Source organism: Nicotiana tabacum, chromosome 22 (assembly GCF_000715075.1).
Source record: "Nicotiana tabacum cultivar K326 chromosome 22, ASM71507v2, whole genome shotgun sequence".
Taxonomy (NCBI): Eukaryota; Viridiplantae; Streptophyta; class Magnoliopsida; order Solanales; family Solanaceae; genus Nicotiana; species Nicotiana tabacum.
This window is the reverse complement of record NC_134101.1, coordinates 227,958,623-227,981,045: the sequence shown is the minus strand read 5'-3', so window position 1 is coordinate 227,981,045 and position 22,423 is coordinate 227,958,623. Positions and strand designations below refer to the sequence as shown.

The 22,423-nt window shown below is 32.3% G+C and overlaps 1 protein-coding gene across 1 annotated transcript; it reads right to left on the bottom strand.

Annotated features, from left to right (window-relative positions):
- Positions 1-243: 243 nt before the first annotated feature.
- Positions 244-8,349, bottom strand: LOC107823302 (uncharacterized protein At5g02240). Its single transcript, XM_075243330.1, has 10 exons — positions 8,042-8,349; positions 6,524-6,636; positions 6,355-6,408; positions 6,165-6,249; positions 5,470-5,575; positions 4,803-4,889; positions 4,409-4,506; positions 3,496-3,605; positions 2,629-2,762; positions 244-521 (listed from the first exon to the last, which is right to left on the bottom strand). The coding sequence occupies exons 1-9, from the start codon at positions 8,301-8,303 to the stop codon at positions 2,697-2,699; spliced, it is 981 nt and encodes a 326-aa protein (XP_075099431.1). The 5' UTR covers positions 8,304-8,349; the 3' UTR covers positions 244-521; positions 2,629-2,696.
- Between the last annotated feature and the right edge of the window lie 14,074 nt (positions 8,350-22,423).

Sequence of the window (22,423 nt, the reverse complement as noted above, 5' to 3'; positions counted from 1 at the left end):
GGCTTGCAGACTAGCGGTCATTGCATGTATATTTTTTTTTGTATGGCCCTATCGGCCTTCTGGATAGCTGTCATACTGTTGTTGCAGCCTTGTTGGCCTAAGTTATATGTGTGTGTGTGTGTGTGTGTGTGTCGTTTTGGGCTCTTCTGCCTACATGTTATTATATTTCAGATCATATATCATGGTTGGTTCGCTCGGGCCTTCGGGCATCGGGTGCCAGTCACACCTCCCAAGATTGGGGTGTAAAGTAGTTGAAATGTTACATAGAGGTAAAAATATAGACGCCCCATTTCTTTTGGGTGTGTGAATTTGTGTAGGTTACAACATTGCTTATGCAGAACTACAATATACAACACATAATCTGACAGATCTTATAAACTCTGCGAAAAATGTTGATAAGGAATCTAATTCACAAAATACTCGGAATCTTGTATGCTATGTACATGGTAGAACCAGAAAGCATCTTTACTCTGTAGGCTTCGTTATACTGTACGTTATGTACAACTTACAAATATGCTCACCTGTTGAAAAAGAGTGCGCAAAGAGTGTCAAGCAGTGGCTGTGATATCAGAAAACTCAAATATGCACATAAAAAGTGATCTCGCAAAACTGAAAATACACATAAAGCTGCATCATGTAAACTGGAGTTGCTTTAGCTTGAGTGCTTCCATGCCGGGAAAAGTTGAAAAACTGAATTTGTAGCTTTTTGCTCGGGTCGAAGGAGGAGGAAAGAAAAAAATCTTTAGGGGAAAGAAATTGAGATAGTTTGACATAAGCAGGCATATCTTGTCATGAGTAAGCAGATGGTTCTCCCGAAGGATTCACCACTATCTTAAATACAGTAAGGCAGAGAACTACTGTTCAATGTAAAAATTTGCCCCTTAAGGTAAACTCTAATTAAATAAGTTACAATCCAAAATTGAGATGGAACAATTGGAGTACAAAAAGTTAACACCGAAGATGCTTTGATTTAAAAAAAAATCTTGAAGTAGGAGGATGAAGTCATGAAACTGAAACGAGAAAAGTGAAGAAAAACTCAGTTTAGTTCTCAATGATCAAAATGTCAAGATGCATGTATATGAAAATAGAACCGCATATAAACAGATCCTTGTAGGTTTTCATTTATGTTTATGCAAATTAGATATGCTAAGGTTCCATAGTTTCAACCTTCTCCCTAGAAGTTATGTTGCGGGGACTCTACAAAATGTTGCCGCACCCGTGTCCGATCCTCCAAAAATACACTACTTTTGGAGGATCCTACCCACACCCGGTGATATTTTCGAATAGTCCGAGCAACATAGCATAGAAGATAAAGGCTTTAAAATAGTTCAACTATGTATTTCTCTCACAAAGCCTATTATATCCGTTAGATAATTCAAAAAAAAAATTCAATGAAATAAGGCCCATCACATATCGTGTCTCGTGTAAAGAAAACTATAGCTTGCAGCCTATAATCCAATTTGACTGAAAGCATTCACTTGATCACTACGAAGTTACCATTAATGGGTGTGGTAGAATGATTGAGATCCCTTCCATCCACCGTTAACCAGAGGTCTTGGGTTTTGGAAATAGAGAACTTCTTGGTAAGGAGCGCCTCCTTAGTGAGCCTAACCCGACACAATCTGAATTAGTTTGATCAGTGACACGAAATGTCTAAAGCAAGAAAAGCTTCATTGAAGTTCCTCATCTCTTGTTGTCTAGGTATTTACCATAACACTTTCCCCATTTGAACTTCCCCTCTATTATTAATGTAGTGTTTGGATAAAGTTAAAAAAGTGCTTTTAAGCACTTGTTTTTAAGCTAAAATTACAAAAACAAGCCAAAAGTCAAATGTTAGAATTCCTAACTTATAGCTTAAAAGCTATTTTGGCTTAAAAGTCACTTAAAATAAGCCCATCCAAACGGGATGTAAAACTTAGAAAGGAATCAGAAACTTAGTATCTATAATGTTTACAAGAAAACTTGATCATAGGAAAAGGAAAAAGGTAACTGCAATTCGTCCCTTTATTATTCATAAATTCTGATTTTAGTTCTTGTGATATATGACTGGTCATATCTAACTTACACCTAGTAAAGTTATACACTCTTCATTAATCCACTAAGAAAGTTCCAAATATTGAACAGTTTTTTCGTTCTTAAACCAAAGAAAATCTTATTCTTTTATGCTAAGATAATGTTATTTTGGTACTTATCCTCCTTGTTTTTGGTTAAAAATTCCTTAAATTTATTGAAGTTTGTTAAAGCACACAATTCCATTAATTGTGCTAATCATATATGACAAGAACTAAAATCCAAATTTATCAACAATAAAAAGGACCAGAAGCACACAGTCCCTAAGAAAGATTTCAAATTATCTACTATTGGTCATATAATTACAAAAACTAGAAACTAACAACATACTGAGGGAATTTGAAATTCATTAAAAATTATTAGAAAAATGCTTAAATGCTTAGAGTCATCAGTGAACGCGCTATGAAAATTCAGATCTGTGATAGCTGTGACTGAATTAAATCAAAGGACAAAGAAATGTGTGATCCTTCTCTAGATCACTGACAACATAAAGGTGACAGTATTTATATACATAATAACTCGTCAAACCATTGTATATAAAATTGTTTAGCGACTTACAGTTCAGTGCATATCAATTCTGAGCTTCCTCTTATAATCTGTATAAGAAAAATGTGGTCGAACTGCGGTTAATTGTTGTGAGAAGCTCTAAATAACTCCTGCCACTTCAATGTATCAGTTCCTGGTCCATCACCCTGCATTATTTCATGGTTGATGGTTCAGTGGGAAAGAAGTGACAATCTGAAAGTTTTCCGTCCACAGAATATTTGGATGAATTTCAACAACATTCAAACATAAGAAGAAAGATCTTACCGTTAGATTTTCTTCTATGAACTGGAAAACACAAGACAAGATAGGAAGAAAGTATATAATTTTTGTGTTCAACTCTAGGGACCAGAAGGAAAGGGGAGATTGGCGTTGGGGGGACACCTCATTCACTGAAGCTATTTATACTGAAGACGTCTCCTTCCTAGGCTTCTACATTACTATTCCACAATGGCACAATCTACTTTAGTTTCTTCAATTTAAAGCTTAAACACACCACTAATAACCAGGAAGCAAGGCAGTCACCGCGAATAAAAGATGTTGACAGCTCTACTTATCCTAAGAAAAGAAAGAAAAATAAGAGAAGAAAATCTAAAGTCTAGGGAGGGTTAAATTAAAAAATTTAAAACAGATGAAGGGAGGGTAACCCACTTCATACATGTTACTCGCTATTATCTTCACCTGAAACATCTTTCTATGACACCCTTCACATCGTCACGACTAAGCCCCCCTTTCTTTTTCTTATGTTTTTCAATACCGTTATTTATCGTACCGTTTGACATATATGCTCTGTATGATTCCAGCTTGTTCTATAACAATATAGCTTAAATTTATTAATGAAAGTTGTAAGTGAAAATAAATATAATAGCTCAAGATAGTTACCGGGATAGAGTTTATTTCATAAGTTTGCCCTTCTGTGAAGTCTATGTCCAGCGCCTGTATGCAAGCTTCTGCAACTACAAGCCTACTAACTTCTCCAACAAGTTTATCCCCTAGAAACATGCAAAAAGTCAAGATTGCTTTCACACAAATTACGCAAAACTATCCTCACATAGAATCAACTTTAAGGTTCTCAAATGCTTAGAAGACCCTATAGATGTAGTAAGAAGATTGACTAAAGAAAGCTCTGATTATTATGAAAAAGTATATATAAATGGGTGGTTTCTACCCTATGTTTGGAGGTGGAAAGGAAAGGAAAATGGTAATTTTCCCTGTTTACATTTAGTTAGACGAAAGCAAAGAGGAGACAATTAAAGAAGAAATAATTCTCAGTGAAATCCCCGAATTTCTGGAGGGAGAAATCTAGAGATAATTTGAGAATATGAAAATCCTGATGTATTTTAAGCTAAAGAAGTTTGAAGCTGAGAAAAAAACTGCGGATAGCAAATTTTTCCGCAGTTTTTTTGAAATTGAGTGTGCATAGATTGGCAGCTTGTCATACAGATCAGTCTTTCGACTCTTTACCTATCAAGACTAGTTCTTATCATGTCCCATTTAGACACATGGAGATTAAACATAAAGTTAGAATCTTGCAATACTTCATCTTGAGAACAACTTTCTGAATTTTGAATTGATAACGACAACTTGTGAAATGTGTCTCAAATCTCATTATTTTCAAGAAGCATATCAAACATCTTTGGGTTGTCAAGAGTAAGTCCAATGTAATAGGATGGAGGGAAACAACATTGTAATTTGCCAATCAAATGTGAAGCAAATGGGATCCTAATGAGACACTTAAAAATAGTCCCTTCAGCCCATTACACGTTACTTACATAAGAACTAAAAGATTAGATACCTTGACCTATTAAAACTGCACGCCGTTCGCCAGCAGTAGCTTGTAACAGTGTGTTCAAATCATATGATGTGTACGGTCCGTCTGTTAATCGACCAGCTCTGTATTTCAAACTGATGAATAAGCCAAAACAGCATCTTTTCGGAATATAAGTAATAGCAAAAAGATGAGATATTTAACAATATATGCTGACACAGTAAAACCATCAGCGTAGATTTCACTTTTATAGCAGGTTGCCTCCCCTATTTCCAAGTAACTAGTTCTACTTACTATAGGCAGTTACTTGTAGTTGTTTTGTACATGACCTGATAGTATAAAAATTCTTTTACACTGTCAGTATAGAGAAGTTAAACTCTTAACATATAGCCAGTAGAACACAACAAAATAGTTTGACTACCTGATTATGGTGAATGGAAGACCAGAATTGCGAACAAAATCCTCCCCCATCTTCTTATACTTGAGAACACCAAAAAGGTTCATGATACTACAAAACAAAAGTTGGAAACAACATTATGAGAGGGGGGAAAAGACAACGAACCTACTGCATTCTTAAGGATGGAGATAATTATAGACCTTTCATTGCATTTTGCTTCTCAGGAAGCAAACATAGTCACTTTAGACGCCCATATTGGGGAAATGGTTAAACATGTAATACTGGTTTATGTTTCTGAAAGGTGTATGTCTAGCTTGAACAAATTACTTTGATGAACAACTTTTTGTTTCAATAGCAAAATAATCTAAAAGACACTCAAGAATTTAATTGAATCAACACCTGGAATACAAAAAGAAAACCTTAAACAGAACCTCTGCAGCACACCTCTCAAGCTATATAAAATAGAAAGTTAATCCTAGATAGATACTACTATAACGCAAATACATTGGATATGAATTTCCAGAGAAAGTTGCATTCAAAAGCTAATCTGGATCCTAAGTTGGGAAGTTAATAATGCCCAATCATTACTCCAGGTTCCTGTTTTTCAGATGCATACAATCAAGGCAACATCAAAAAGACATTTATATGAATCAAAAATCATTTGAGAAAGTCAAAATATAAGTGGCTGTACCTCCAAGGCAACTCATTGAACTTTGTGACACCAATAGATGAAACAAGAACAATTCTTTTTAATGACTGAGGCAATGCTGACACAAGGTTTCTCACACCTTCCCAATCTACACAAACAAATGCATATATGTCATTGAGAAAGATTACTGGTATAAACACTTTGAGAAATTATCTAGAGAAAACAAGAATACCGAAGAATCCATCAAAATTGCTTTCTGTTTTATCAGATGTAAAAGAGACACAACAAGGACAAAGAGAACAACTCAGAACATGTTAATGAACCTATTAAAAAAACAAATCACAGTGCAGTCCTTACACAGTGCAGGAAACTCATAGGTATACTGTGAAGTTGATTATACACCGATCAAACCATTAAAGTATATATAGTAATCCATTTAATAATTTTAGACTACTTGACAGCAATTACTAGAGACACATACATCAAATATAAAAAGTAAATAGCGCATAGCAAAAGTTTTCAGTGGCTTAGTAAACAAAATAATTAGAATAGAATTCCTTTTTTGGATTAAGTAATTAGAATAGATTTCTATCTTTGGGTTCCTTCTCCATTTTTCTGTATTCATATTCATTCTATTCCTAACAGTACTTCCTTCTATGTATTGCTGAATGAAACATAACGACATAGTTATATAAACCACCACATAAATATAGGCATGCCACTAGAAAGATTCTAACCTACTCTCTCTGGAGTGTTATCCCCATCCCATCGCCTGGATGGAAAAGCAGTGGTCCCAGTGCAGCAAATAACATGAGTTACACCCTGAAAGTTCAGTTGTCCACAGTCCAGCAGCAATTTGAGAAAGTTATTAAGTCATTTACACTTTTGAGGGAAGTCCAAGAAAGGTTCTAGATGTAATGAACAAACCTCAAATACAGATGGATCTGTGCCTGTAGGACTCCGTGTATCACCTTTCCATATCTATAAAGTTTGGAAACAGTCTAAAGTTTGAGAAATCCTCTTTAAAACAAAGAATATAACTTCCCCAGCGAGGGGGGGGATAAGTTTGGCACAGCCATATAAGAATGAGATAAACCTGCAGCTTTTCCTCATCCTGCTCGCCAAATAGAGTAGTTGCTTTCTCAGGGTCTCGAAGAATGAGACGCAATTTGACATTCCGATTAAGCAATGATGCTACTACTATCTGTCCTGCATCAGACACATAATACGAAAAGTTAACTAAAAACAATCTTAACACGATACACTTTTCCTAATACAACCATATCCAGCCTAAATTATTTGATAAATGAGAGTACCTTTTAAGCAGATAAAAGAAGTTCTGACTAAACTGGTGATATGAAACACTTTATCTTGGATTATACTCATTATATAGTGGGATACTACCATGAAATAACAGCACTATGCAGTCTGTTCAGAGTAATCACAATTTATCTAATACGACAGGCATTCTCATTATTTATTTAATAAATGGTAAATCACCCCCCTCCACACACACACCAGAGGTGTCAATAATGGCTTTCCCACTTATTTCTTCGGTGACTCAAACCCCCAACCTCATTTTTGGAGGTGAAGGGCCATTTCCATTAGGCTATCCTTCAGTAATCCATGTTTTCCATCTCATGTGACTCGGTGAAACCTACAAGTTTGACATTTATGCAAGAATAGTATACTGTAGCCTAAAAGTCAACGTCTTTCCCTCATGAGAAAGCAAGGTATTTAATCTAATTCCTAGGTTGAATAATTCTTGAGCAACTACACCACATCCCCCTGCTTCCTAATTATGATCCAGTGTACGCATGATCAAATAAAAGATCCTTTTTTTCATTAATGAAACCCCTTAACTACAATTTCTTTTTTATTGGTCTGCAGGCTAGCTTGTAACCGATGGAGTACCTACGACTTCCGATCAGTACAAGTACCAGTAATTTTGTGAATGCTTAGGAAAAGAGGAACAATTCATCTAATTGTTGACTCGATTTGCACCTTGATTTCGAAAATTGTTATTCCATCCCATCAACTGCCACACCACCCCGTTAGGGCTTTGTTGATTACAATTATTACAAACTCAAATAAAAGGAGAAAGTTTCTAGTCCATACGTCCTTATTTTTGGTAGAGATTTGACTTATATCTACACTATCAGTGCAATTTAACCTGTTGTAAAAGGTTTTATTTGCCTTATCTTCAAGTTACTAATTCCAGTGTTACCGGTAATTTGCACTACCTTTCAAGCAACCTAACAGTGAAAATTTTAAAGTCTTTTTAGTAGAGTGTCATAAGACTAGCAGTTTCATTTGATCAAAGCTAGGGAACAAAGGTCCTAGCACTCTCTATTCGCTAAGGAACCCGAAAATAACTACGATGAGCAAAGATCTTATCTCGTTGACCATGATTATGAGAGAATAATGGTTTTGCCTCAAGTAATAAATAATTAATAAGACTTGCCAATAATGAAAATTTCTCTCAGAATTAACCGCCAATTACAACTACTGCTGGTATTATGTTTTCAATTTCATATTTTTGTGTCATAGTAATAAGCTATTTGATTCAAAATTAAAAAAAAAAAAAAGTAAAAGAGAGGTACAAGGACAATACCAACGCCACCGGTGCCACCAACGACGAGAACCACTTTGGATGAAGAAGTAGGCGACGTTGATGACGGAGGAGAAGTTTTCGATTCTTCAGTCACAGCAGCTGAAACTGATACAGATCTGTGAGAATTCGATTTCAATTTCGATGAAAAAACCCTAGAAGAAGAAGGAAACTGCTGTAGGAGGGGGAATTGAGGAGAATATTGTGATTTCTGAGTGGAAATTGGAAGGTTCCAGAGAGGAGAAAGAGAGATTTTAGAAGCCATTGATGAAGAATAAGAAGAGCAGTGTGTGTGTGTGTGTTTAATGATAAGCGCGGGGAGTTTGATTGAGAGTTTTTTGTGGTGGTGATTGTGTTTTGAAATTTGTGATTTTACTAGAATATCCTTGAAATTTGAAATATTCGGTTTGAAGGAATGGTGTTATTTTTGACAATTCGTTTCCAGCCCAATCAGCTTAAGATGCTGACTTTTTTTTTCTTCTCAGAGCCCGTTGGACTAATTTTCACTTGAAAATGAATTTTGAAATTTTTTGAAAATTTGAAAAACTCCAAAAAGCTGTTTTTTAAAATTTTCACTCAGATCACTCACAAAAATTCAAAAACAATCCAAAATTTTATTCATGTCCAAACACAACTCTAATTTTCAAATACCATTTTTACTTGAAAAATAATTTTGCTTTTTTTTTAAAAAAAAAATACAATTCTTATTGTCCAAACGCCTATTTAATTTGCTTATAAATTTCCAACCCAATCACCTTATGAAAATTATAAATCTATCTATAATCTATCTATAATTAAAAGTCAAAGACAAAAACCCCTCATGAAGTCAAGTGGCAGATTCCTAAAAATACACTTGGCACTTTAAGACATTGCTCCACATTATTAAGAAATACAATATTTGGAGTAGCCTTCAAACCGTTCATGAGTAAACCGTTCCACCTTCTCTTCAGTTTTCTTATTTTTTTTTTTATATATACATAAAACATCGGCCATCATCCCTTAACAATTCCCTTTCCATCACATCACTTTGTAAAAATTTACTCTTTCACAAATTACCTCCACTACACACGATCTCACCCACGTCACACAGCACAAACCTGCACTTTTCTCTTTTATCCCACGTCCCAACCGCTATATCCCCTCAATCCCATATTCTCCCACTCCAACTCTTTTGGCACATGATCACATACCACCTGATATGCTCCTCTATAAAAGGGAGATATCACGTTGAGAAAAAGAGGTTTTTTTTTGGGAATTTTAATTTTTGGGAGTGAAAAGGATTTCTTTGAGACAATGAACTTTGAGAGAAATTTCCAGATCTTCTCTTCTTCATATTTTCTGCAATTTGCTAATATAGTTTTCAAAAAAAAAAGAACCAAAATAGTGTAGAGAATGAAAAGTTTGAATCAGCCGATTAGCTATTATCATTGGAGTTCGACGTCGGAGTGTTCCTATTATAGTTGATCCGTACTTGCCAGGATTCCTTATTACATCAAAGGAGTTTTATTTTTTTTTTTGCTTTCAACCAGGTTCATATTCTTTCTTCTATTTTTTTTTTGTTTAATTTTATGTTCTCCCTTTTCGTTTTTCTTTTTCTCTTTCTTTCTTTTGTGCTGCATTTATTATCTTTATGTTTATATAAATATGTGTTGATTTTGTAATACATTTGTGTTTCTTATATTAAATATCATTCCCATGGGTTCTATTGGAAATATATTATGAATATTCCTACCGTGATGATTTAAATCATTTTATAGCTTATGTCAGTTTAGTGCATGGATTTTTTTTATATATTTTTAAAGTTAAAGGAAATATAGATATTGTAGTTTGATTCATTAGCTGACATTCATATTTTAATTGTTAGTTCCCTTTCAAGTGTAAGGAATATTTTAGTACTAAAATTTGCATATGTTTATATATGAATCTTTACTGGCCCCAATCATCTTGAGGTTTAGATATCGTCACAATAATTTTTTAATAAGTTCAAATTTCCTCTCTTCAAATCTGCTTGTATAAATTAAAGGAGAGGATAAAGCCCTCTCCTTAAGCCAGGTGGCAGCCTAAAAAAAGGCCACATGGCATAATTAGTTACTAATTAGTTATTTAGTTAATAATTAGTTATTATATTTGAATTTGAATATTTATACAAAATGAAAATAATAAAAAATAAAAAACTACTATATATATATATATTGGTTACTTTATTAATAATTGAGTATATTGGTTACTTTATTAATAATTTAGGTAGTTAAATCTATATCTATATCTATATCTTCTATATTATTCTTAAAATGAGAGGATAAAGCCCTCTCCTTAAGCCAAGTGGCAGCCTAAAAAAAAGCCACATGATATAATTAGTTACTAATTAGTTATTTAGTTAATTATTAGTTATTATTTTTGAATTTAAATATTTATAAAAAACGAAAATAATAAAAAATGAAAAAACTACAATATATATATATTACTTTATTTGAATTAAAAGAAAAGATCTTATAATTAGTTATAATTAAAAACGAAAAATATAAATATATAATAAAAATAACTACCCGTTCAAATTGGCGGGTGTAGTTTTAAGTTGGAGTTTTAAAATTATTTTAAAATAAAATAATTAGCTTTAATAATTAAATGAAAAAAAAGAAGAAAAACTACCCATTCAAATCGGAGAGTAGTTTCAAGTTTGAGTTTTAAAATAATTATAAAATAAAAAATAAAAGTAAAAAAAATAAAAATTACCAATTCAAATTGGGGAGTAGTTTCAAGTTGGAATTTTAAGTTTATTTTAAATTAAAAATGAAAATAAATCAATAAAAAACATATGGCACAATTAGTTAATAACAATTATTTATTAAAAATTAAAAAAGAAATTAACTACCTGAATTAACTACTCAAACATGGGTGATGGTTGGTTTGGGTTAGTTAATTTCTTTATTTTATTTTGTTAAATCATTTTCGTTTTTCTTTTCAAAATAAAAAGTGTAATTATTCACTAAAATTAAATATTATTGAGAAAAATATAATAAAATTTAAATATTTAGTTAATTATTAGTTATTACATTGTCAGATGTAATAGTTTTTATATTAAGATCATCAAATTGTGATTTTAATTTATAAAATTCGTCACTATCACAAGCACAAATATCACCTTTGCAAGCAGTGCAAGCAGTATCAACATTTTTATTAATATCAGAAAAATCAATTAACTCAACTTCAGCTTCAGATTCAGTCTCTGAGTAATAGTCAGATTCTGATCCCGAAGTGTATAACAAGCCATAAACCTTATCGTGTAACTCATCATCGAGTTCTAAGGTTTTTAGCTTTTGAAGCTTGCAGTTTGGAGAAATATGACCAAACTTTCCACACTTATAACACTTAATATCAGCGAGATCACGTTTGGATCTATTCTTCGCAAATCGAGTAGATTTCCTGTTCGCTTTTCTAGTATCACGTTCTTCCTTAGGCCTATATCTAGTTTACACCAGGATCTAGGTAGGCGGGCGGTAGTCACCGCCCGGCCATCCAGATCTAGCTGCTTTAGTACACTTTTAAAGGTTGGCGGTAGTCCGCACGACCAATAAAGATTCGAAATATACGGAAATTCTATTATAGTTTAATGACTGTATGGAAGGATCTATATCCTTTTACCCAAGCAAGGGGCCTGTCTAGGCCCGATACATACTCTTACTGAGCCCATGTGTCTAGCAGTTCTAACTGTGAAAGAGATAGCCCTTTTGACAACTTCAGCGGGCTTTAATGTCACAGCTGGCTAGATGTAGCCACTAAGGCAAAGCCAATAAGAGTAGTACCAGAACCGACTGTACCACCATCTTGGAACCAAATCAAGAAACTATATTAAAATTTTCTTTATATTTTGAAAGAGTCTGGATTCTTCATGGTTAATATGCAAGAGAAATTAGTGCTTCAACATAGATATGAATCCGTTTAGCCGGACATAGTCACGGCTTAGGGAGAGAGACTAAAAATACCTAAAAGAAGAATAAATATGTACCTTGTAGGCCGAGAAGCAAGGCCCTGAAGAAGAACTTCAAAACTTTTATTAATTCTTGAACTCGATTTACAAACTAAGCTATGAACTAAGTGTTTACAAAGGGGGTTGGTTGAGAGAGAGAGAGAGGAGAGAGAAAGTAGAGAGAGAGGGGGGTTCCGGCCTTCTTCTTCTTCAAATGAAGAAGCATTCTTAAATAACAAAAAAAAGAATCTTGAATAGTAAAATGGGTCCCACATCTGGGTCCCTACACAGTGTTTTTACTGTAGATAAACAGTGTTTCTACTGTTGATGAACAGTGTATCTACTGTTTAAGTGGGTCCTGGCGGCTGATAAGCTGTCAAGTCTTAAACTATTACATCTGACAATGTAATAGAACTTTTAAAAGAAGTTACTGATGAAAAACTTCGCGAAAAAATCATTACTTTAGCTGCAAGTTCAAGTTCTAGTAGTTCAAAAACTGTTGAAAAATACAAAAACGAATTTGAACACTTTGCACCATATTCTTTATCTAAAATAAATAGAAGACTTCAAAAGTCCAGTACTCCTAGTCGAGATACTTCTTTTGATGATTTAAAAGAAGAAATCGAAAATTTGAAAAGAGATATTAAGTCTCTTAAGCAAAATCAAATGATTTGCGATCACCGGATTACTCAAATTGAGAAAAATAATTCTCTACCAGGATCTTCGACTAAAGGATTTTCTGAATTTTCTAATGATAAAGAAAAAGAAATTTTTGATGAAAAATCTGATTTATTTTTAGGTATGATGCAAATTGTTACTGCACACAAATGGTATATTAAATGTACTATTTTAATTGATAATAATTTTTCTATAACTGATATAGCTATGATTGATAGTGGTGCAGATGTAAGCTGCATTCAGGAAGGATTGATTCCTACTAGATATTTTCAAAAAACTACTCATTTGGTGAAATCCGCTTCTGGTCATGCTTTAGATATAGAGTACAAATTGCCTAATACTCATATTTGCCAGAATAAAGTCTGTATTCCACATTTCTTCTTTTTGGTAAAAAACCAGTTATACCCTCCAATCATACTTGGAACACCTTTTATTAATGCTATTTATCCGTTTAATAATATAGATAAACATGGTTTTTCTGCTACTTATCAAGATAAAAAGATAAGCTATTCCTTTGTTACAGATCCCGTAACTAGAGATATTAATGCCTTGATTAATATGAAACAAAGGCATGTTGATTCACTACAATTAGAAATTCTTAGTATGAATATATTTGATACTATACAATCTGCAAGAGTTCAGCAGAAGATTAAATTAATTGCTGAAAAAAATGGCCGTTGATGTTTGCGCCGATCACCCTAGTGCCTTTTGGAACAGGAAAAGGCATATTGTGACTCTTCCATACGAGGAAACCTTCTCTGAGGATGATATTCCTACTAAATCTCGACCTTGCCAGATGAATGCTGAGCTAGTTGAATTCTGCAAAAACGAGATTGATAGTTTGTTACAAAAGGGTTTAATAAAACCCTCAAAATCTCCTTGGTCATGTTCTGCCTTTTATGTTAATAATGCGGCAGAGAAGGAACGAGGTATTCCTCGCTTAGTCATAAATTATAAACCATTAAATAAACATCTGAAATGGATTAGGTACCCTATCCCTAACAAAAGGGACTTGCTATCCAGATTATATGACGCCAATATATTTTCAAAATTTGATTTAAAATCTGGTTATTGGCAAATTCAAATATTTAAAGAGCATACTTATAGGACTGCTTTTAATGTTCCATTTGGGCAATATGAATGGAATGTTATGCCATTTGGTTTGAAAAATGCCCCTTCTGAATTTCAAAAAATTATGAATGATATTTTTAACCCATATTTGGATTTTATCATCGTTTATATTGACGACATATTGGTATTTTCTAAAACTCTGGAGATGCATATTAAGCATCTTGATATTTTCAAGAAAATTGTTATACAAAACGGTTTAGTAATCTCTAAGCCCAAGATGAGTCTATTCCAAACAAGTGTTCGTTTTCTAGGTCATAATATTTGCCAGGGAAAAATTACCCCAATACAAAGATCTATTGATTTTGCCTCGAAATTTCCTGATGTTATCACTGACAGGACTCAATTACAAAGATTTTTAGGAAGCCTAAATTATATTTCCCCTTTTTATAAAAGTTTGTCACGAGATCTAGCCCCTCTATACGATCGGCTAAAGAAAGATCATAAACACCCTTGGACTAACCAACATACTGAGTTAGTCAAGAGTATTAAAGGGCGTGTTAAATCGTTACCATGTTTAACCCTTGCCAATCCTACTTGGCAAAAGATTATCGAGACAGATGCGTCTAATGTTGGTTATGGAGGGATTTTGAAACAAGTAAATCCCAATAATAAGAGTGAATACTTAATAAGATTTCACTCTGGTAAATGGACCGAAGCTCAAAAGAAATACGCTACTGTGGCGCATGAAATGTTAACTATTGTTAAGTGTGTATTAAAATTTCAAGACGACTTATACAACCAAAAGTTTTTGATAAAAACTGATGCTCAATCGGTTAAATACATGTTTGACAAAGATTTTAAGCACGATGCTTCAAAATTAATATTTGCTAGATGGCAGGCTCAGCTAGCACCTTTCGATTTTGAAATACAATACAAAAAAGGAATTGATAATTCCCTTCCGGATTTTCTATCCCGGGAATATTTAGAATAGATTATGAATTATTATACCATGTTTTTGGATGATAAGGTATTAATCACTATTCTTAAAGTGATTAAATTAAATAGAGACTTACAAGAAGTTATACTTGATATTATTATGGCTGACATTATTCAAACAAGGGAAGAAGAACACTCTAATTTTCAAGAAGTTATTGATATTCTTCAGTTAATTGAAAATGTGCGTCCCTTCGGTCAAGATGATATCAGCACTAGAATTATGTTATCCTTTTTAATTAATAATGATTTGCAATCACTTTTTAATTAATAATGATTTGCAATTTCCGCAGAATGGACCCTTCATGGGTCACCCGGGGCAGAGGTAGGGGAAGATCTTCCCCTAGTAGAACTTATTCTCAGGGATCGTCATACGGATCCTCATCAACCTCTCCAGTAATACAAAGAGGAAAAAAGAGTTTGATAAACTCAAAGGTGCCGCATACAGGAGAATCCTCAGGACATTCTATACATCTGGAAGATATTCCAGAAGACAGTCCGTTATACGGACATCTGCAGGCTTATTTAGCATCTAAAAAGCAAAGTGATACTTTTGCTTCAATTGCTAAAGAGGAAGACAATGATGATATCAAGTCATATGAAAAGTTACCAAAAAGAGAAATGATATTTCTCCTTGAAAACTCTGAGATTCAGAGAAAAGAAGAACCGTGGAAAATATTTCAGAGATATCTGATTAATGGATTATACTATCCGGGTGAATCATATAAAACCCGCACCTATTATGAAACTATCCTGATCAGTACAGGTAGTGCAGAATTCCAGCACTTTTCAGGTTATAACACAAATGAAAATGTTTATAACTTTTCAAAGGTCATTATCAAACAGATTATATCTGTTGAAGAATGGGGTATTTCCACAATGAAAGAAAGGCAGATAAGCCTTAATAAATCACCAATGAATTTCACTTATTGGGATTATATTCAAGCATTTGATAGAGTGCTTTATTATAACAATGAAAGACATAAGCATACTTGGTTTATCAAGGTATGCGCCAAGGTATTTACAGGACCTATCCCTAACTGGTTTTTAAACTGGTGGTCATACCACGGTCCTACTACCAAAATTTTGCCTGAACCATTCCTGAAATTATACAAAGAATGGACAAAAGCCTCTCCATTCTTAACAGATTTATATCACGCAGATCATATCTGCTATTTAGAAAAAATTGATCAGATTTACTTCTTTATTGAATTTTCTATCCCCTGGATCCATAAATGGACCCCGGAAATGGGTTATACGGAAGAACAAATCCCTTGTTTATATAGGGTATTCTACAACAATTTTTGGGACAAATTGATGAAAACTGATCCCAAAACAAAGACGTTATACGGCCAAGAATTATTAGATTCTATAAAAACACAAATTCATTTATATGTGACAGCCCCTCAAAAAAGGATAGTAGAAGAAAGCACTGTTAAACATATTGCTCGGAGTATATATATTGGTTACTTTATTTGAATTAATAAATATAGATCTTATAATTAGTTATAATAAAAAACGAAAAATATAAATATATAATAAAAACAACTACCCGTTCAAATTGGCGGGAGTAGTTTTAAGTTGGAGTTTTAAAATTATTTTAAAATAAAATAATTAGCTTTAATAATTAAATGAAAAAAAAAAAAAAACTACCCTTTCAAATGAGAGAGTAGTTTCAAGTTTGAGTTTTAAAATAATTATAAAATAAAAAATAAAAGTAAAAAAAATAAAAATTACCAATTCAAATTGGGGAGTAGTTTCAAGTTGGAATTTTAAGTTTATTTTAAATTAAAAATGAAAATAAAGCAATAAAAAACATATGGCACAATTAGTTAATAACAATTATTTATTAAAAATTAACAAAGAAATTAACTACTTGAATTAACTACTCAAACATGGGTGATGGTTGGTTTGGGTTAGTTAATTTCTTTATTTTATTTTGTTAAATCATTTTCATTTTTCTTTTTCAAAATAAAAAGTGTAATTATTCACTAAAATTAAATATTATTGAGAAAAATATAATAAAATTTAAATATTTAGTTAATTATTAGTTATTATTTTTGAAAACGAAAATAATAAAAAATGAAAAAACTACAATATATATATATACAATATATATATATATTGGTTACTTTATTTGAATTAATAAATATAGATCTTATAATTAGTTATAATAAAAAACGAAAAATATAAATATATAATAAAAACAACTACCCGTTCAAATTGGCGGGAGTAGTTTTATGTTGGAGTTTTAAAATTATTTTAAAATAAAATAATTAGCTTTAATAATTAAATGAAAAAAAGAAGAAAAAGTACCCATTCAAATCGAAGAGTAGTTTCAAGTTGGAGTTTTAAAATAATTTTAAAATAAAAAATAAAAGTAAAAATAAATAAAAATTACCAATTCAAATTGGGGAGTAGTTTCAAGTTGGAATTTTAAGTTTATTTTAAATTAAAAATGAAAATAAAGCAATAAAAAACATATGGCACAATTAGTTAATAACAATTATTTATTAAAAATTAACAAAGAAATTAACTACCTGAATTAATTACATAATATTAACTACTCAAACATGAGTGATATAATAAAGATAAATACATAAAAAAAAGTTATTCGAAGACTACATAAGTCCCTTTAATTTAATCGAAAATTTGTTCATTAAAGTTCAGACAATATTATTGAGCACAATAGAATAAAATTTAAAATAAAATTATTGCAAGATTAATAAAATATATATCTTCTATTATATTACAAAAATAAAGTAGCAGAGAAAAATAATAAATAAAATAATATGATAATAAAAAATTTTATTAACAATGTAATAATACTAAATATTGGATGATAAAATAAAGAAAAACTAAAAAGTTATTCGTTGCCTGTATAAGTCCCTTTGTTTAATAGAGATTTTATTCATTAAAATTTAGATAATATTATTAAGAATAACAGAATAAAATTCAAAATAAAAAAATATTTCAACAACAATTAATTATATATCTTCTCTTATATTAGAAAAAGAAAGTGATCAGACAAAAATAGTAAACAAAGTAATATACAATAACAACATACCCATTAATATCTCACATTGTGGGGTTTGGAGTAAACAAAGTAATATACTAATAAAAATTTCTATTAACAATGTAATAATACTAAACAATAGATAACGTAATAAAGAAAAATATAGAACAAAAAAGTTATTCGCTGACTATATAAGTATCTTTAAGTTAATAGAGATTTTATTATTGGGTATATCGTATAGACAATAAGATGACAATTTAAATTTAATAAAGCAATAAGGTCTAATAGGATCAAACAAACCCGATCATAATTTAATTTAATTAATATTTTTTTAATATTTACCGCGCATCGCGCGGGTACGACTACTAGTTTTCTCTAAGAAGTCTAAAGTTGCAGGCTGTTAAGCCTAACTTTGGGCCTAGATGTGTGGATTTCAAACTGTACAAATAATGTAAAAATTACATGGGGCGCTATATTTGGTCGCCCCCATTTAACCTATACCTATTTTTTTAAAAAAAATTAACTTGTACTCACTTTTTAAACAACTTCAGCCCTTTTTTCTCCTCCTCCTTCTCCTTCTCTTCCTTTGTTTTCTTCTTCTTCTTCTTTCCTTTGTTGTTGTTGGTGCTACTATGAAACTTCAATTCATGGGATGATTGTCATAAATATGTTTATCGGAATATTTAAAAACAACAACAACAACAACAACCCAGGAAAATCCCACAAGTGGGGTATGGGGAGGGTAGTATGTACGCAGACCTTACCCCTACCCCAAAGGGGTAGAGAGGCTGTTTCCGAAAAACCCTCGGCTCAAGATAATAAGAAAAACCAGAAAAACAAAAGGGGAGAATATTAGTTTCACCATAGATATCATAGGAAAAATAGGAACCTAAAATGCATAAGAAAAATACAAGACAGAAATGATGGCTAGTAAATAGATCTAGCACCGAAAAGAAAAGTAAGTTAGTAGACAATAATTTGTGAATATTTCCACGTACGTAAGTTAGTAGACAATGATAATTCTGTTCTTTTCACGTTTATTGTTTCCAAAATTTACGATTTAGATATTGTTGACAATCTGATTATATATCTAGTATGTTAGAAAGCTTTTTCAAAAACTTCAGCTTATATAGTGCTGAAGTTTTACAAATGAACTAAATAATTTCAGCATCTTCTGCTAAAGTTTTTGAAAAAGCTTTATGACAAAACTAATGAATCCAGAACAAAAAAACTTCAGCTTTTAGTACTGAAGTTTTTACAAATGAACTAAATAACTTCAGCATCTTCTGCTGAAGTTTTTGAATCCAGGACAAAAAAACTTCAGCTTATTTAGTGCAATTACAAACAAAAATTTCAGCAAATAGAGAACAAAACTTCAGCTACTATGCTTATGTTCAGCAATTACAAACAAAAATTTCAGCTACTATGCTTAAGTTCAGCAATTACAAATAAAAACTTCAGCACACTTGCTACTTCAGGCTCGTCTACTAGAATGCTGAAGTTTTGTGTGATTGTCTTTGCTACTTCAATCCCGTATGCTGAAGTTACGCGAAAAAGTGGATATGCTTACATTTTTTTTTGTAAAGCAAACACAAGTTAAAACGAGACCTAAAAAGCGAGTATAAATGCAAATGTCCCACAAATAATACACTAATTTGAAGCTACGCTTTGGCAGATTTCAACTTCCGGTTGCATGTCTGAAGTTTTTGAAACTTGATTTTGAAGTGGCTAACTTTAAAATAAAAAATAAAAAATTGACATCTCTTGTAGTTGGGTTGTGAAAACAGTTGTTTGAGCACTTGCTCATATTTTAGGAGAGTTTAGAAATTCAGGGCTAGAAAATAATTTCGCGAAGTAGTTAAATTATTACTCTTTCCGTTCACATTAAGTGACCATTTTATCTTTGACACGCCCATTAAGGAAATACAAACTCCTAGAGAAAAAAATGTATTCACTAAATTAATTTTAATTAATTGTTACCTTGACACATTAGAATATGTAAATAAGGGTAAATTTTTAAAAGATAAAATTAATTCCTTCTTGATTATGTAAATGAACACTTATTTTGGACTAAAATAAAAGAGCAAAATGATTACTTATTATGAATCGGAGGGACTATATCTCAATGAAAAAGAATTATTGCACTACAGGGTGGAATAGATAAGATTCTTGCACTTTTAATCATAAGTCTCAGGTCCGATTCTAGTAGAAAATATTTACTCCTTTAATAAGCCTTAGGCAATATAAAATTAAAATTAATCAAGTCTCAAAACAAATAGGACCGTCAAAAATTGGGTCCTATAGATTAATAGTAAACCTGTTAATCGGGTCGGGCTAACCCGTTTTCAACCCGTTTTAGCCGAGTCAGCCCAGTTCAGCCCGGTATTGTAGCATATAGGGCGGGCTGGGACGGGTTGGTAGGCGGCAGGGTTTTGGACGAACACATTCAGCTTAACGGTGCACCGAACCCGCTTAACCCGACATCCCTTAATGGGTTGTACACAGTGTCACACCTCCTTTTTGCGCGCCCGCCCCGAAGGGTTGAATGCGCGAGGGAGTTTTTCCAATTTAAGTGACAATATTCGAAATGGGATTATTTAATTCAGAGTCGCCACTTGGGAAAGGTTTTTGGTGTCTCAAGTCACCGGTTTATCTTGAATCCCAAATCGAGGAAAATATTCGACTTTCCAAATGAAGTCTGCGAACCAGAAATTCTAAGTAAGGAATTCTGTTGACCCGAGGGAAGGTGTTAGGCACCCTCGAATCCCGTGGTTCTAGCACGGTCGCTTAAATTGTTATAATGGCTAGATATCTGATTTAATACATGTTATTACTTTATGTGCTTTCATTAAGTTTAAAACCGCTTTTATTATTATTTATTTTTTATGGAATTGCAACGTCGTGAAAATGCGTTTCGAACCACGTCACAATCAATGCACCCGTGGTTGTTAATACATTCCGACTCCGTTGAGATTTGGATCTGGGTCACATAAATGTGCACCCGAATTTAAGAAGGTAAGATTATTAAAATGCGCGTCTGAAGCAATTATCGTATTATTATTTCTGGGTAAGGCCGTGGAATTTTGCTAAACGGCTCATCCCAAAGTCTAAGTAATTTTAATTAAACATTTATAGAGGGCCCCGCAATTTGTGCGTTTTATTGGGCGAGGCTCATCTCATTTATTTTATCAGGATAATCCTAAAGTGCCTACATTTTCTATTAAAATTGTCTCCAAAAATAAAAGAGAAAAGATCTTAATTTATTTACATGCTTGAGTTGTTATAGTTGAGTTTCGAATATGATTCGTAAATTCTGAAAAATGATACAAGCAAGGCAGTCCGTTGCCAATACGGGCACAGGTCCAACGTATATGGCATTAAACTAAACCTGGGCTTCACGTATTACTACCTAATTACATTATACTAGGCATGTTTTCAGTTTGTCAAATTAAAAAAAAAACTTGGCAATCTAATTTTAATCCTAAAACAATTACATGATGGAATTAACCAATATTATTTAACTAAACAACTTTCTTACAAGTTCCGAAATGGTCTATTCGTTTGATTTTTAACTTAGATGGAGTTACTACACCATTTATTTATTTAAGCAATATATAGATAGTTCATCCGTTAAGCTATCGTTGGATGTTCCACTATATATACATTAAATAGCTACATGATTCCGATTTTTGTAAGCTAAATAATTTATATATACAAATAAAATTAAGAATATAATTCAAAAATAAATTTAGAACTTCAATTCTTCATTTTTCGTATTCATGCTTCCTGTTTCAGTTTACAATAATCAGTGTGTCAGTTGTGTACCTGATATTGGAAGCAAAAGAAAAGTGAGAGATCAGCAGAAATTCAGTAGCATACAACAACAGCAATCCCAACAACTAGTAACAACCAGCGACGAGAAACTTAGTGACAGATTTTAAAATCAAAACAAAATCCAGAAACAACAACAACCAACGGACAGAAGCAAAGGGAAACTTTTCAGATTTTTTGAAAGACTAGTTAGTGTTAAACCCTTAATTTCTCAATACGTATCTCAGAATATTTGGATTGTATACCAGGTGTATATTCTTCTTCTTTTGAATTTCCAGAATGTTTTTCTTTTTGTTTTTCTAAAGTCTTAGTATTTTTTTTTTCGGAATTTCCTCTCTTAAATTTTTCTTCCTCTATTCTTTTTTTCTCTCTATCTCTGTCTGTCTCCTCTTAAAATCTGATTTCAAGACTTCTACTTATATCCCATAACCCATAAATTTTTTAATCAATTAAAAATCAACCCATTTTTTCTACCAAACTCATTATCTTCCCACTCATCCCCATTACATTAAATAAACATATCACACCACCCCATTATATTTGTCCCCCATGCCTAACATAAAATAATGCAAGATTCCCCCCACTAAACTTTGTCTTGTCCCCCCTTTATATTAAATAACCATATCACAACCCACCCCATTTCATTTTGTCCCCCATGCTTCAAATAAACAATTACAAAATGTACAATTCCTAAACTACCCCTCCGACCCTATTGCAAATTACTATTTTACCCCCGAAAGTACTATAAATTACCAAACTACCCATCAGCTATAACACATCAATTAATCAAACTTAACCAAAATATAGACAATATGATTAATTTCTAACA

Excerpts from the sequence above, each read along its gene's own strand:
- LOC107823302 (XM_075243330.1), bottom strand. The coding sequence starts at position 8,303 with ATGGCTTCTAAAATCTCTCTTTCTCCTCTCTGGAACCTTCCAATTTCC. Across the intron at positions 6,409-6,523 it reads AGGATGAGGAAAAGCTGCAG|ATATGGAAAGGTGATACACG; the intron begins GTTTATCTCATT and ends CAAACTTTATAG. Across the intron at positions 6,250-6,354 it reads CAGATCCATCTGTATTTGAG|GGTGTAACTCATGTTATTTG; the intron begins GTTTGTTCATTA and ends CTGAACTTTCAG.